Source organism: Peromyscus californicus, unplaced genomic scaffold (genome assembly GCF_007827085.1).
Source record: "Peromyscus californicus insignis strain IS unplaced genomic scaffold, ASM782708v3 Scaffold_7__1_contigs__length_154581171, whole genome shotgun sequence".
NCBI lineage: Eukaryota > Metazoa > Chordata > Mammalia > Rodentia > Cricetidae > Peromyscus > Peromyscus californicus.
In genome coordinates, this window is record NW_026294595.1 from 14,594,341 (window position 1) to 14,608,967 (window position 14,627).

Consider the following 14,627-nt stretch of genomic DNA (forward strand, 5'->3'; position numbering starts at 1 on the left):
GCTATGAGAGTAGTGAGCCAGACTGGGCTGTGGAAAGACAGGGGGACACCTTTGTGCAACATCTCTGCCCGGGAGAGCTCCCGGAAACTACATTCTCTTGAGAAGTTCCAAGATGGCTGGAGAGTACCACCCGACACCAAGAACTGAAGGACGGTGGGACACGTCTTGGCTGTCAAAGCTCAGACAGGTGATGAAATTCAGAGGGCCTCGCAGCGGCCCGGATGTTTGTGTCCACCTACCCTGCATGTGTTGAGAACTACCTCAAGGGGATGGGGTCAGGAGGGCGGCCTTTCAGAGGGGCAGGCCTCCCAGGCAGAACTGGTGGTTTTAAACCCGCAGAGGGGACCAGGGCTCTTCCCTTCCGCCATGTAAGCATACAGTGGGTCACAGCCATCTGAGAACCAGGAAGTGGCCCCCAGCAAAAGTCAAACCTGCCAGCTCCTTGACCTTGCCTCCCAGGCTCTGAAACTGTGAAATCAATGTCTGTTTAGAGCCTCATGGCCTGTTATTTTGTTCTCATAGCCAAGTCCACCTCTGAGGAAGCTCTCGAAGAGGGCCCGGCTGACTGCCCTTAGCCAGAGGTCACAGGGTACAAGACCAGGAACGAAACAGACTGGAACTAATTACTAATGGGCAATGTGGAAAAAGTTCACAAAAGGCTCAATGGCACCTACTGTAGTTCTTCAACGTGGTCAAAACCTAAGCCAGAGACTTCCAGATGGATGGAGGCTGAGAAGGTGACTTCATGGGCCCTGGTGGAGGAGAAGAGTTGGGATAAGAAAAATAAACAAATAAAATTAATATATATATGTATTATGTGTGCATATATAGAGAGGTGGGGAGAGACACTATTACAAAGACATTCATAAAAGCAGAGACAGGACAGCTGGGAATTATGTAGAAACAGGAAGATAAACACATCAAAAGGAAGAAAGCCAAACACAGCTCCAGCACTGTGGCCCCTGGAGGGAGGAGTCAGAGCCGCAGCCCAAGGGAAGCCAGGCAGCCCTGGTGCAAAGAGCCACAGGACAAGGCCACAGCTCACACAAGCCTCAAATCCAGCTGCTGATCTTGTGGAGACAGTCACTTTTCTGGCCAGGTGGGTCGGCTATGGAGAGCAGTGTCCCAGTTCTGAGGGCTGTGGCCGGGAGCCATCCTGAGAGGGAACCTGTTAAGTAAACCTGATCTACCTTGGAGGCTGAGAACAGGGAACCATCACAATTCAGGGATCCGAATTTAACCTGCTACACAGCTCGGGTGAGAGCCTGGGGGGCAGCTATGGAGAGTGGGCGGCTGGTACTGAGAAGTCAAAAGGTCCAACAGGCAGGAAGCTGGGCTCAGGCAGTGAAGCGCATGGAACAGGGACCCTGGCTGCCTGGAGCTGACCCGATCAACTGAGAGTACTCTGGAGTTTGACAACACGGAGCCTGGGGCCAGCAGGTGTATCAGCACCTAGCCTTCAGTGTCCTCTGTGGACTCTGAGACCCCTGACGTCCAGTGGCCATAGTCTGCCTCCCAGCCGCAGCCTCCAGTTTAGTGGGCTTTGAAAGTAGGAGGACAGGTCCACCCATACAGATGTCAGCGCCGTGGTCACTCGCCCCACTCCCAGCACACTGGAGACACTCCCCACCCCTCGGCTAGACCTTTAGCTGCTCCTGGGTGAAGGAATTGAGGAAGTTCAGGCTGGTAAGAAGGTGAGAGGGCCTGCCCAGCACACGGGCTGCAAAGCCCAGTGTGGCCAGCAGAGGCCCTCGGTAGGCTGAAGTGAAGATGGCCTGGTGTTTATTTGTCCCAGGCAGGGTCAGCACCAGCCCAAATGGTGGGAGACAAGAGTCCACAGGCTCAGCTGACCCCACACACCCCACACACCTGGCTGTCTCCAAATTCACAGGACCCAGAAAGAAGACACCCCATACTTTGGTGGTTTTTTTCCCTTGCCTCTTGTGATACACCTTTTTTCTTTTTCTATACTTCAATAGAAATACCTTTATTTCATTTTTAAAATTATGTTCATAGTTTTAAACCCCTTGGTCTATTTATTTAATTTGTTTACGCATTTGTTTCATTATTGGGCAATCTTTTGTCTTTTTCTCTTTTGTTCATTTTATTTTTCCTTTTCGGTCCCATAAATTTCCCCTTTTTACTACTAGCATACTTTTAATTTTCTGTATTTACTGTAGCTCCTCGGTTTGTTTGTTTATCTATTTACTTATTTATTGGATTTCATAAGGCTTTTTTTTTAGCGTGGGCTCAGTATATTTGCCAATTATTTTGTTTTCCTTAAAACAATAGAAAAGAATCTACTTTTAAAAGGAAAATATACTTTTATACGTCATATCTTAACATCTGGTACAACTGATAAAACGTTTTATTGACGTTATTTACATTTTAAGGGTCCAGTTGACATTGGAAAATTGATAAACTTTAAGATATTCTTACTAAACAAATACAAATCTGTTAAGGGGAGTGAGGAAGGATGGCAAGCTTTAAAAAAGAAAAGGGGGAGGGGGTTCTTTTATGCCCGGAATTGGAGGCCGATAACATGGCTGAAGCTTACAGTCCCAAGGCCCAGTGCTGTGCGCTCAGGTATTGCAGGTGCAGTCTGGAGGCGTAGCAGGCTCAGTGTCGGCGGCCGGGCTCGCGCTGGCGCCTTCTTTGCGCACAGCCTGGTAGGGGTCCAGCTTGGAGACCAGCTTGGCGGAGGCCGAGAAGCCATTCCACATGCAGTCCTGCAGGATGATGTTCTTCACGAAGGTCTCGTCGTCCGGGTCGCAGACGAAGCTGTGCTTCACGGCGTCTCCTCCAGGCAGCTCGGGCACCATCTCCAGCAGGTCTGCGGTGAAGAAGCTAGCATCGTCGTGTTCCCTGGGGTTGAAAGACGCGGCGACCGCCTCGCTGGGAGCTGAGTAGAGGCCGGCGTGGCCCGGGGACGGGCGCGGCGTGGGCAGCAGCTCGAATTTCTTCCAGATGTCCTCACTGGGCGCGGGCGGCTGCGGCGGCTGCTGGTGCACGTCCTCCTCCTCATCGTCGCACATGAAGTATGGCTGCACCGAGTCGTAGTCCAGGTCCCGGTTGCCGTTGGCGAGGCTCACGTGGAGGGGCATGGTCGCGGCTGTGCGTTTGAGGGCCACACCGAGGGGAGCAGAGCTGGTGCGTGGTGCGGTGCGCATCAGCCCTGAACCACTCCCCTTCCCCGGTTCTCACTTCCTACTATCCCGACAGTCCCTTCACCAGGCCTTAGTCTCGGTCTGGAGCAGAGGGAGGAGGCGACTGCGAGTCGCCAGACGCCACGCTCAAAGTATCGCGCCACCTTATGGAGAGAGGTTAGAGGCGCCACGTCGTGCACGTACAGGGTAGATTTTTCATGCAGGCATGTAACCTACTTCCAGCAAATTCTCACTCATTCCCTGCTGTTTTGTAGTCCTCCACCTCCCTTAGTCCTCTTTGTTCGCCCAGTTTCTCTTCTACTTTCATGTCATCTGTAACAGGTATGATTTTATGTATCTATAAAATCTGGAACCCATGAATGAGAAACAAATGTATTTGTCTCTCTGAAACTGACTTAATATGATAATTTCCAATCGCATCCACTTCCTGCAGATGACGTACATTGCTCTTATTTATGACTGAAAATATTCCATTTCCATTTATAAACCACATCTTTGTTGCTCTGTTGATGAGCACCTTGGTTCTATAACAGCTGCTGTGAAAACTTCTGCAATAAACGCATGTACAAGGATCTCCGTGGAATCCTGGCTTGGTGTCTTTTTTAAGGGTTTTCTTAAAGACATACTATTTTTTATATTTACTTATGATCTTATGTCAGATCCCCTGGAACTGGAGTTATGACACTGTGAGCCTCTATGTGAGCGCTGGGAACCAAGTCCAGGTCTGCAAGAGGTCCTAAATGCACAGCCAATTCTCCAGCACCACCCCACACATCTGTAATGTGTACACAATGCTTGCACTATAAATGGCATCTGTGCTGGGCGGCAGTGGGGCACGCCTTTAATCCCAGCACTCGAGGAGGCAGAGGCAGGTGGATCTCTATGAGTTCAAGGCCAGCCTGGGCTACAGAGTGAGTTCCAGGAAAGGTGCAAAGCTACACAGAGAAACCCTGTCTCAAAAAACAAAAACAAAATTTACATATATATGTATGTATGTATATATGTATGGCATCTGCAATTTGTCTAGAGTGTAGATACAAATATATGTGAGTTACACATTAAAATTAGGCATGAAGCCGGGCGGTGGTGGCTCACTCCTTTAATCCCAGCACTCGGGAGGCAGAGCCAGGTGGATGGATCTCTGTGAGTTCGAGGCCAACCTGGACTACCAAGTGAGTTCCAGGAAAGGCGCAAAGCTACACAGAGAAACCCTGTCTCGAAAAACCAAAAAAAAAAAAAAAAAAAAAGGCATGAAATAAAATTCTAAACTACTTTATGATTGAATGTTACATAATGTCAGGTAGGCAAGGCAGCTTATGCATTGGAAGGCTGAGACAGGGGGATTACTGTAAATTCAGTTTGGCTGGGCTACATAGAGAGTTCCAGGATATCCTGGCCTACAAAGTGAGAATCTTTCTCAAGCAAACAAGAAAATCCATAATGCAGAATTCCTAAAATCAAAAGATCTAATTTTATTTTCTCTTTTCTTTCCTTATTTTATACCAACATTTTAGAAAGGAAAAATAAATAACGTAAAGAACACTGATAAGACAAGTATGATTTCTGGCTTCTAGACAATAATATCTTATAGCTATTTGAGGTCTGCATTAAAGATCGAAATGAGTTACAGCAGTTCTGCACACATACAAAAGGCTTGAGGAATAAATACTTTTTGTGTGTACATGTTCCTCTGTGTGTGTGTGTATGTGTGTGTGTGTGTGTGTGTGTGTGTGTGTGTGTGTTCGAACACGTGTAAACCAGAAGTCAGTCTTAGGTGTTCTTTCTCAGGATGCCACCCCACCCACAATGTCACTTTGAGACAAGTTCACTGTGGCGGATGAGGCAGGCGAGGCTGGCCAGTGAGCTTGAGCGATCCTGTCTTCACCATCCGGGGCTGGGATCACAAACTCGTCTCCATGGCTTTTTTTTAACATGGATTCGGGAGCTCGAACCCGGGTCCTTCCACTTGCAGAGCAAACACCTGACTGGCTGGGCGTTCTCCCTAACACCTTATTAAGACAAAACCCCTCGAGGGGCTGGAGAGACGGCTCAGTGACTGAGAGTACTGGCTGCGCTTGCAGAATCCCCAGACTTGATTCCCAAAACCCATAGGGTAGCTCACAACGACTGTGACTACAGCTTCAGGAATCGACACCCTCTTCTGGCCTCCAGAGGCACTGCCTGGGCATGGTGTGCAGATATATATGACGACAGAACACCAGCACATAAAAATAAATAATTTCTTTTAAAAGAATAAAGCATTTTATATGAAATTATATGTAATTAAGTTAGAGCTAACCCACATATGCCTTATAGGGTTTTCTGATGCTGTATATTCAAATGCTTGGACTTGCTTACAAAGTTTATTTTATTTGTTTTGTGTTCATTTATTTTAAATTTTTAAATGAATTTTCATATAAGGTATAGAAAGTTGATTTATTTTAAGTAAAAGTTCAAAAAGACCAAAAAGTGTGTGGTGGCACACAACTTTAATCACAACACTCAGGAGGCAGAGGCAGGCAGAACTCTTAGTTCAGGCAGCCTGGTCTCCCAAGCAAGTTCCAGGATAGCCAGGGCTACACAGAAAAACCCTGTCTCAAAAAAGAGAGACAGAGACAGAGAGAGAAAAAAAGAAAGAAAAAAGACAATAATTTAAAATTTTAAATTTACTGTTAATTCTTCCGGGTTTTAATTTTAATGAGGGCTTATTTAAATTTTGGGGAGAAAAAAAAAGTATACTGAGCACACTCATCAACACACACTTTTATCAACCTATGCTGTTTTAATTTTTTATTACATTTTATTATGTACTTATTTTCTGTGCATGAATGTGTGTGTGTGTGTGTGTGTGTGTGTGTGTGTGTGTGTGTGTGTGTGCGTGCGCGCGCAGATGACATGGCCAAAGTATAGAGGTCAGAGGACAACTTGCAGGAATCAAGTCTCTCCTTCCGTCATGTGAGTCATGAGGACTGAACTCAGGGTCAGGCTTGGTGACAAGATGGTTTACCCTCTGAGCCATGTGGCTGGCCCAGTCTGTGCTGCTTGACTGTGGATTGGATGTGACCAGATCCCTCTAGCTGCTGCCACCTTGGCTTCCTCTTCATGAGGGACAGTTTCTGAAACTGTGAGCCACACACCCCCCCTCCTTAGGTTGCTTTTGCCAGAGTATTTTATCAGAGCAACAGAAAACTAACAAACTAGTCTAAAGATCCCGTCCTTCAGAGACTCCAGATGCTTAAATTCGGTGAAGAAAAAGCGCCATTGGTATAAGCAGGGTCGGTCTGTGAGTGAGAAACACACTTGCCATACACAGCCTGACCACTTGACTCAATCCCGAGAAGCCACGTGTAACTGGAAAGAGAGCTGCCAACATAAAGTTGTACCGCGACCTCCACGTCTCGGCTGTGGCTTGTGCATACCTGCATAAACACAAGCGGTATAAAAATAACACTTAAAGTGCCTTTGGCTCTATCTTGCTATCTGCCCAGCCCCTAACATGTGATCAGACCACCTGAAAAGCTCCATTCAAGTCACAAGGGACCAAAAAACCACAGCAAACCACAAGATGGTTGGTTGGTCAAAATGTCTTTAAAGACGACGGGTTCAGAGTTCAAGAAGGAGGAAGTTGTCCCTGCCAAAATGGAGTCCCTGGTGCTTCCCTTCCAGCAGTAATTAAGCCCAAGAAGTTTCAGGGGAGGCTCCAGTGTGCGGGCAGCTGGCAGAAAAGCAGGACGCCTCTTCACTTTGTGTCCTGCTAGGACTCTGCCCATTCCTCCTAGGCAGTCATGGGCCCTGAGCTTTCACATCAAGTCCACAGTGTCATCCCTGAGTCCCCAGCACTGACACACAGAGGGGGACGGGGAGGAGATACTGTAATGTGGTGTCAGATTGCAATCTCTGCATGTTTGGGCTTGAATTAGAAGTCTTCCTGATGTACTGATTGCAAAGGAGAACAATATCAAGTATTTGAATTTGGGGTGGTCCTGGGGCCCACAGTTAAAAGCCATGCATGGTCCCTGTATTAAGCAAGAAGACAGCCTGGTATGTATGTGGGATCCAGCCTGGCCCTGCCCTCCAAAGTGTCTGGATGCCTCAGGCCCCACCCACACCAGCACAGCTGCTCCACCTCAGGAACACCCAATAGCTCCCAGCAAGAATTACGTCCAGACAGGAGAGGAATTCAGAGAGAACTGTGATCAGGTGGGGGTTAGACTGGAGGGTCACAGAGCTGAGGGACACTAGCCTGAGTACCAACAACCCCTCAGCAAAAGGTGACATGTGGGAGCTACACTAGGCTGTATTGATCACATCTTCTCCCACACTGTGGCCACCATGTCCCTATTGGACAGAGAAAGCCCACACCCTGGTCCTTGGATAAACTATGGGGGAGGGCTGGAGTGGAGAACAGGGCTGGTGGAGGCTGTGGCTGCTTCTGTCTTCCCTGAGGAAGATGATGGAGGAGCTAGCCACCCTTGCTCCACCCTGTCACTGAGATCGACTTCTCAAGGAAGGCTCTCCCAGTAGTCCACCAGGTCCTGCTGGAGCAGGAGCCCTGTGGTGACAGTCACACTGCCCAAAGCCCTGATGACTCCTCACAGCCTTGTCCCCAGGGGCTTCGCAGACACTCCTGCCAGGGTCCAGCCTCACAGGGAGTGGCTGACCAGGTGAGGACTTCTAGGACCTCACATGGCTCTCCAGGAAAGTCAGACGCCATGCTCCTTGGGCATTGGTCCTCCAGTGTCGCTGAACTTTCCCCATGTCCCTGCTGCCAGCAGAGCTCTTAGAGCTCACACAAGCCTTCCCAGAGAGGCTGAGCCAGAGTACTGCTGAAGGGCTTTATTTGGAGTCAGGTGGGGGAGGGGAGGCCAAGGCATGGGGGGATGGGGAGGCAGTGGGGAGTTTGGTCCAGCAGAGGTATGGTGCAGGGATGTCCCAGCCAGGTGCTGGAATCAAGGCTTGCTCAGCAGGTGCAGACCTGGGTAGCTGCTGTGGTAGAGAGAGGAAGACAGATAAGTGCCCCCCCCCCCCACTCCTGTCACCATTTTTCAGGAGCAGCTGTTAAGGGAGTCATGGGCAGGGATAGCCCAGGGCAGATATGGGTCAGAGATCTTCTTTCCTGTGTTTCTGTGTGGTCCCTGCTAGGAGCTGGGGCCCTCTAAAGTGATCCCTGTACCACTCCCGTGAGCAGCCAGGTCTCAGCCTCCTGGGAGAGAATGGGAAGGACAGGACCAGGCAGGGACCAGGGACTAGGAGAGATCACGACAAAAAGAAAGGCCTTACTGTCCTGGAAACTACACTCAGGGCCGCCTCCCAAGTGACCACACCTGTCTATGTAAATAGGATAAGGACTCTCTAGTTCCTGAGCCCTGCATTCTAGGCTTTCCCACAGTTCAATGGGGTACGCGTGGGGAGGGGCGGGGAGGATGGACGACTTACCCTAGTCACTTTCAGAACTTTCAGGCACACATTGCTCTGTAGAAACCAAAAGAATCCCAGGAGTGAGAAGGGCCCAGTAAGAGGACCCCCTCACACCTGCAGCTCAGGCCCTCCCACAGCCAAGACCTGAAGCAGGGCCCTGGCAACCCTGTGAGAGGTGAGGGGACCTTGAAGGTACAGTACAGAAACCAGGTACACAAAGAGAGCAGGGTAGAGAGAGAGGCAGAAGCACAGGAGATTTGGAGGTACATGGGGACACTGAGGGACACCGCGACAGTATGTCCTCTGTGACATTGACTTATGGATGACACTGAGAACATGATGGAGATACTACAGAGACATAGGGAACATGGAGAGACAGGAAACAACGCATAAGGGACAATAGGACCAGGCACAGAAAGGACGCAGAAGGCACACAGACATACATGTTTGGGGACTGACAGTTAGCAGTGACACAGGGGACATAGGCGGAGAGAGGCATGGGCCGTCCTGCTCTCACCATTCAACTCTGGTACTAAGATGTTTTCCTCTCTGAGTCCCTTCTGCCGTACGAATTCCTTAAATTCTTCCACAGCCTCTGGGTTTTCCTTAGAGTCTCTCCCTGTGGGAAGGTGAGGTAGGATTGAAGGGTGGTGCTCAGCTCTGCAGAGAGCCAGTGGCACAGAATGGGAGCACTAACCAGCACAAAGGTTGAGAGAGGACTCTGGCAGTGGACAAGGAACTACAGTGTGTGGACATCCAGACACTGAATGACCCTCTTGCCCAAGGAAGAATCTCTGTAGCCCTACAGGGTCACTCCACAGACCTGTAAGAGCCCTGAATCTCAGGAGTATGAGACTGTCCCCTGACCCTGGAGGACCCCACCTACCATAATGACCTCTGACAAGACATCCCTTTGAAGTTGACCCAACCCTTGGCTGAGACCCCTAGAAGTGGCATTTGCTGGCTCCAGTGGTGGGAACCTCTCCTGGGTGCTCAGGTCTCCAAAAGCCACAAAAGCCCCATCCCCACCCAGTTTTACCCACTTTCCACTTTGGATTTCATACATTTCCTGGGCAGCACCCGGGGTCCGGCAGCCAGAGGCTTCCCAGTCTCCAGTACCAGGCATGGCTGCTGCCCTTCTCATGACTACTGGAGCAGAGACCAGGGACAGGACCTGGGACCTCCATGGCACCTCACCCATGAGCTTTCCCATGCCAAACAACTTCCCACGTTGATGGCTTTCACAGTAGAAGATGTAGTGGTCCTTCACTGACAGCTCTACGACATAAACGAACCTCTTTCCGTGAACTGCAGGGGAACAGAAATAGCTCTTAGTGTCTCATCCTTGAGACACTATTAGAGACCACATGAAGGAACATCTTAGGACACTTTTGTGGTCACCCAGGAGACCTAGCTAGTCTAGCCCTGGTTTTTCTGTGGTCCCCATAGTTAGACAGGAGCCATTTCTCAAGAAGCTGCCGAGCCCAGCTAAGGAATTCAGAAGAGGGGGTGGGGTTGGACCCAGGCCTGAGCATCTCCCTGCCTGCTTTTCCCGTCTTTAGCATTGGTTTCTCCTGGGTCAAGAGCTGAGCTGGGCAGGGCAGCAAGAACCAGTGAGTTTCTAGGATTGACCAGTCCATGGCCTCTAATATCTGGTGCGTGGAAAGTGAGCGGGTAGCCTGTCCTAGAAGCTGAACCAGGCAAGGACCCATCCATCCAAGGTCTTGCCACTGCAGGAGACCCTAAGACAAGGGGACTCACAGGTGGTGTATCTGCCAGGCTCGTCGGTTTTCTTCATCACAATTTTAAACTCATGACACTGCCCTTTCTTCCTGTAAAACACAAGCCCACAGTCAGGCTACTCTCAGCAACATAGCTGAGGCCTCTCAGCTCTTTTGGTATATCAGGCCTGGTCAGGCGATCCCCTAAATTCCATGTTCCAGCTTTAGGGTACTGCCTGCCACTGTGTCCCCTCAAAGGCGGGGATCCTTTAGTTACCCAAACTCAAATAATGGATAGCAAGGGAGAGACAAAAAACTATACAGACCCATAGTAGGGGACACGCACCAGAATGTAACCTTGACTTCCATGTCTCCTCCTTCCAAGGCTGTTACCACCACAGGGAAAACCTTTGAAGGTATCATGTGACTGGGTAGGCTTCCATTGTGTACAATGGCCTTTGTGTACCAGATCCCAGAGTACTGCAGGAGACAAAGCTTTGAGAACACCCAAGTCTGACCCTGTTTCTATCCCAGGCTCCAGCATATGGGCTAGCACCTAGCTCCAGAGCCCAGGCTAACTGATGTGGCCTAAGCCCATATTCCCGAAGACCTTTGGTCAGTAAAGAGATACCAGAACACAGGCTGCCCAATCCATGACAGTAGAAAGCCTGTGTTCCCTACCCAAGGTATCTATACTCTTGAGGTCTACACCTCAGCACTTGATGAATGTCTTTGCCTATGAGGCCTTCTAGCTCTGGGTGTCACTTGAACAAGGACCCCTCACCAAACTCTGTTTTTCTATTTTAACCCCTGTCTTTAGGAGATGCCTGTCTCCTGGCTGAATGGTGGAATCCCTGATCTGACCACTCAGCGCAAGATCAAACTCAACCTTCAAGGAAACATCCTGCACCTCAGCTCAACTCTATACCAGCAGCAAGCAGAAGGCCATGCCTTTATCCTACCCCACCCACTGATCTGCCCCTCCTCACATCCTCCTGGTTATCTGGTGGGGCTTCCTGGGCCTTCAGGACAGCCACCAGCACCAGAAGCAAGAAGGTCAGGAGCAAACTCTTCATCTTCAGTCTCTGCGTTCTCACACAAGGCAGGTCACCTGGGGAATGTCTGCTCCGCATCCTCACAGGGTGCCCTTTATATCCCCCATGGCCAGGGATGTGTGCCCACTTGGCACTGGCCACGTCCCTCCTGCCCTTCTATCATGGCCAAATCCACATCCATCATGGAAGTGGAAGGTTGTTGTTGTTGGGATCTGATGAATATCAACTCAATGTCACCTACAGATGAAGAAAGACACACAATGCCCTGCAATGTCTGCACCACCAAGAGTTGTGCTCACAAAGGACCCTGGGATGAGTGACTCAGGGGCAGGGAGGTTGCACTTTGGGCAGGGAGGGAGGGCCAGGCTTCCCTTCACACCCCTGCCCTCCATCTGCCCATGGCTGCCCTGAGCTGTGTCCCCTGAGACCTGGCTTCTGACCTCCTGCTACTGAGGATGGGGCTGAGCTTCACCACCAGAGAATGTCTGCTTGTTCCCAGATGGCCTGGCCCCTGCCTGGGAGGGAGGCCACTTCACTGTCCTATCCCTGCATGGATACTCCACCTGGACCTTCCTGTAAGTGGAAACACAAACTCCTGACTCTAGTCAGTTTAAACATCTTCAGGGTAGACCCCTGCCACACTAGGCAATACCCTGACCCTGACCCACTTCATTCTGCTCTGAGGCCAGCTGTGTGCTCTGCAGGACACTTCTTACTCCAGATGTCTTGGTCCTTTTTTTTTGGTTTTTTGAGACAGGGTTTCTCTGTGTAGCTTTGCGCCTTTCCTGGAACTCACTTGGTAGCCCAGGCTGGCCTCGAACTCACAGAGATCCGCCTGGCTCTGCCTCCCGAGTGCTGGGATTAAAGGCATGCGCCACCACCACCCGGCTTGCGCCACCACCGCCGGCTGTCTTGGTCCTTTTTCACTAACTGGCCAATGCCCATCTACTCAATCACCAGTTAGGGTTCAGTTTTCATAGTTCACAATTTTAAGTTGGCCGCATGAAGGATTCCAGCCACACATGAATATTTGTCCCCTGAAGGAATCGGTGAAGGGGGGGTCACCTGTGTGAGCTCAAGGGGATTCATCTCCAACAAGGGGGCTTGACCTTCTGCTGCTCTTGTCATCCGAGGACCCGCTGAGAGGACATTTTTCAGAGCCAGGGCTGCCCTGGTACAACTGAGGCCCATGTGTGTTCATTTCCTGCCATCTTGTGCCCTGAGGTGGGATGAAGAACCAGGGTCCACCTCAGCCTGTCCTGAGCCCACCCTTGTGCTCCTGTTGAACTTCCTTCCTCTGGAGTCCACAGCTTCCCTTCTCATTAGCTCTGGGCACCCACTTGCTCTCAACAGGGCCAGATCTCATTCCCTTTGGGTCACTAATACAAGAGGCACCATGACTCCATGTGCCAGCCTGTGTTCTGAGTTCATGATGGCTGCCCTGGCTGACCTGTCTTTGGGCCTTAGCCCAGCTTCCTTCCCAGTAGGAACTCTGCCTTCCACTCCCCACTCTGCAGTTCCTGAACTTGGCCACCTGCCCTGAGACCCCAGAAGGTCAGCTCTGGAGAAGGGTTTCAGTTCCTGCGGGGCTGTCCACACTCCATGGCTCTGGAGATGGGTGCTGGTCCCACAATGGCATCTTTGTGTCTGTCTGGACCAAAGGTAGGCAGGCTTATGTTTCCACAAACAATCTTAATGAGCACTCTCTGACAGGCCCTGGGTTGTGCTGAGGAGCTGGCATGGCCCAGGTCTTGACCTCACTATAGAAGGTGTTGAGTAGGAGACCTGTCATTCTGGGTGTGAGAGGGCAGGGCTGGTGACCTTTAGGACCAGAGATTAGGAAAGCAGGCTAGCATTTCCATATCATGGGAGAGGCATCTCTGTACCTGTCAGCTTGTCCTTCATTAGCACGAGTCATTCCTGGAAGCATCTTACCACATAGGCACACGTGTCTCAATCCTTGAACAGGAGGAGAATGATATGAACGTGTGATTGACAAAGCCAGGGACACTCAGTCTGCTGCTGACTTGGGCTGTGACTGAAAGTGCTGAAGCCTGAACCTCAGAGCCCCCAGAAGCTGTGGTGACATCTCCAGACACACTAGCAGCCACACAGCTTCCCAATCTCATGCCTGCATCTCCTTGTGTTTCCCTAACACACGTACTGAAAGAACAGAGGTGAAATAAATTAACACATCATCATGTATGGATCAGAAGCATCCTCCACAGGTCCATGTGTTGAAGACTTATTCCCAGCTAGTGGCCCTATTTGAGATATTCTGCAGAATGAAGGCAAAGGACTGATAGAAATGAGTCACAGGGAATACGTCCTTCAGCTAAATCTTGTCCTGGCCTATTCTTAACATACTCAGAAAGAGAAATTTTGCATGTTTTCCTTTATTTTCAGGATTTACATTTAGTATGTACATATCTTGCACACATATATGATATGAAAGTATAAGTGACCATGTGCGGGAAGGTAGAGTCTGATGGATGGACAGGAGATGGAAAGACAAACATCACTATTTTCTCTCATGGAGAACATACATTTATCTCACTTTGGCACACTTGTTCAGGTCTACTTCAGAGCTCTCTAGTTGTCTATCCCACTGAGCTCTAAACACATCAGGCCATGCAGGACATTCAGTAACACTGCCTCAGTGGGCCCCCAATGGCTTTCTTTAGAGATACAGCCCTGTAAGAGAAGACAGGCTTTGTGCTTGCTAGGAAGCAAGTGTGCCTCTCTCAGTTGGCTGTCCTCTGCCCTGACCAGACCCAGCCCTGGCCCAGGCAGAGACCCTGGGCTGCAGCCACACCTTTTCCCACCAGGTCTGAACCAAACCCTGTGGATGGGCTTCCACCCCCAAACCACCTCCTATAACTTCAAGCTATTCTTTAGAGCTGTCTTTACATTTATACTGTTAATTGCTCATTACATAAACCATTCCTGTTCTGTCTACTGTACCATTGTGTCTCCTGATTGAACCCTGATTCATGAAATTATAAATTATTTAAAAGGTCATAAATGTTATGGGGAAAATCAAACGGAACAAGTTGTTCAGAGAGTGTTGACATGGGGCGGGGGCGGGGGTAGTGTTTGTACTTTAAGTGGAATTGTCTGAGACAACTTCACCAAGGTGACATTTGAACACAAAATTGACTTCAGTGAAGGAAATGGTTCAGGAACAACATGGGAGGAACACAGGGTACAGACCTGGGGCAGAGAGCTGGGCTGCTTCCAAAAACAGACCGGAGGGCAGGACATCT

General features: G+C 49.9%; 2 protein-coding genes across 2 annotated transcripts; both read right to left on the reverse strand.

Moving 5' to 3' along the window:
* Positions 1-2,345: 2,345 nt before the first annotated feature.
* LOC128101991 (protein B-Myc) lies at positions 2,346-3,589 on the reverse strand. The gene has a single exon (XM_052725477.1). The coding sequence runs from the start codon at positions 3,168-3,170 to the stop codon at positions 2,583-2,585; it is 588 nt and encodes a 195-aa protein (XP_052581437.1). The 5' UTR covers positions 3,171-3,589; the 3' UTR covers positions 2,346-2,582.
* Positions 3,590-8,693: 5,104 nt separating this feature from the next.
* Positions 8,694-14,304, reverse strand: LOC128100357 (odorant-binding protein 2a-like). Its single transcript, XM_052722431.1, has 6 exons — positions 11,296-14,304; positions 10,653-10,786; positions 10,347-10,417; positions 9,783-9,893; positions 9,103-9,204; positions 8,694-8,770 (listed from the first exon to the last, which is right to left on the reverse strand). Exons 1-6 carry the CDS (start codon positions 11,437-11,439, stop codon positions 8,694-8,696), a joined length of 639 nt encoding a protein of 212 aa, XP_052578391.1. The 5' UTR covers positions 11,440-14,304.
* Positions 14,305-14,627: the final 323 nt, after the last annotated feature.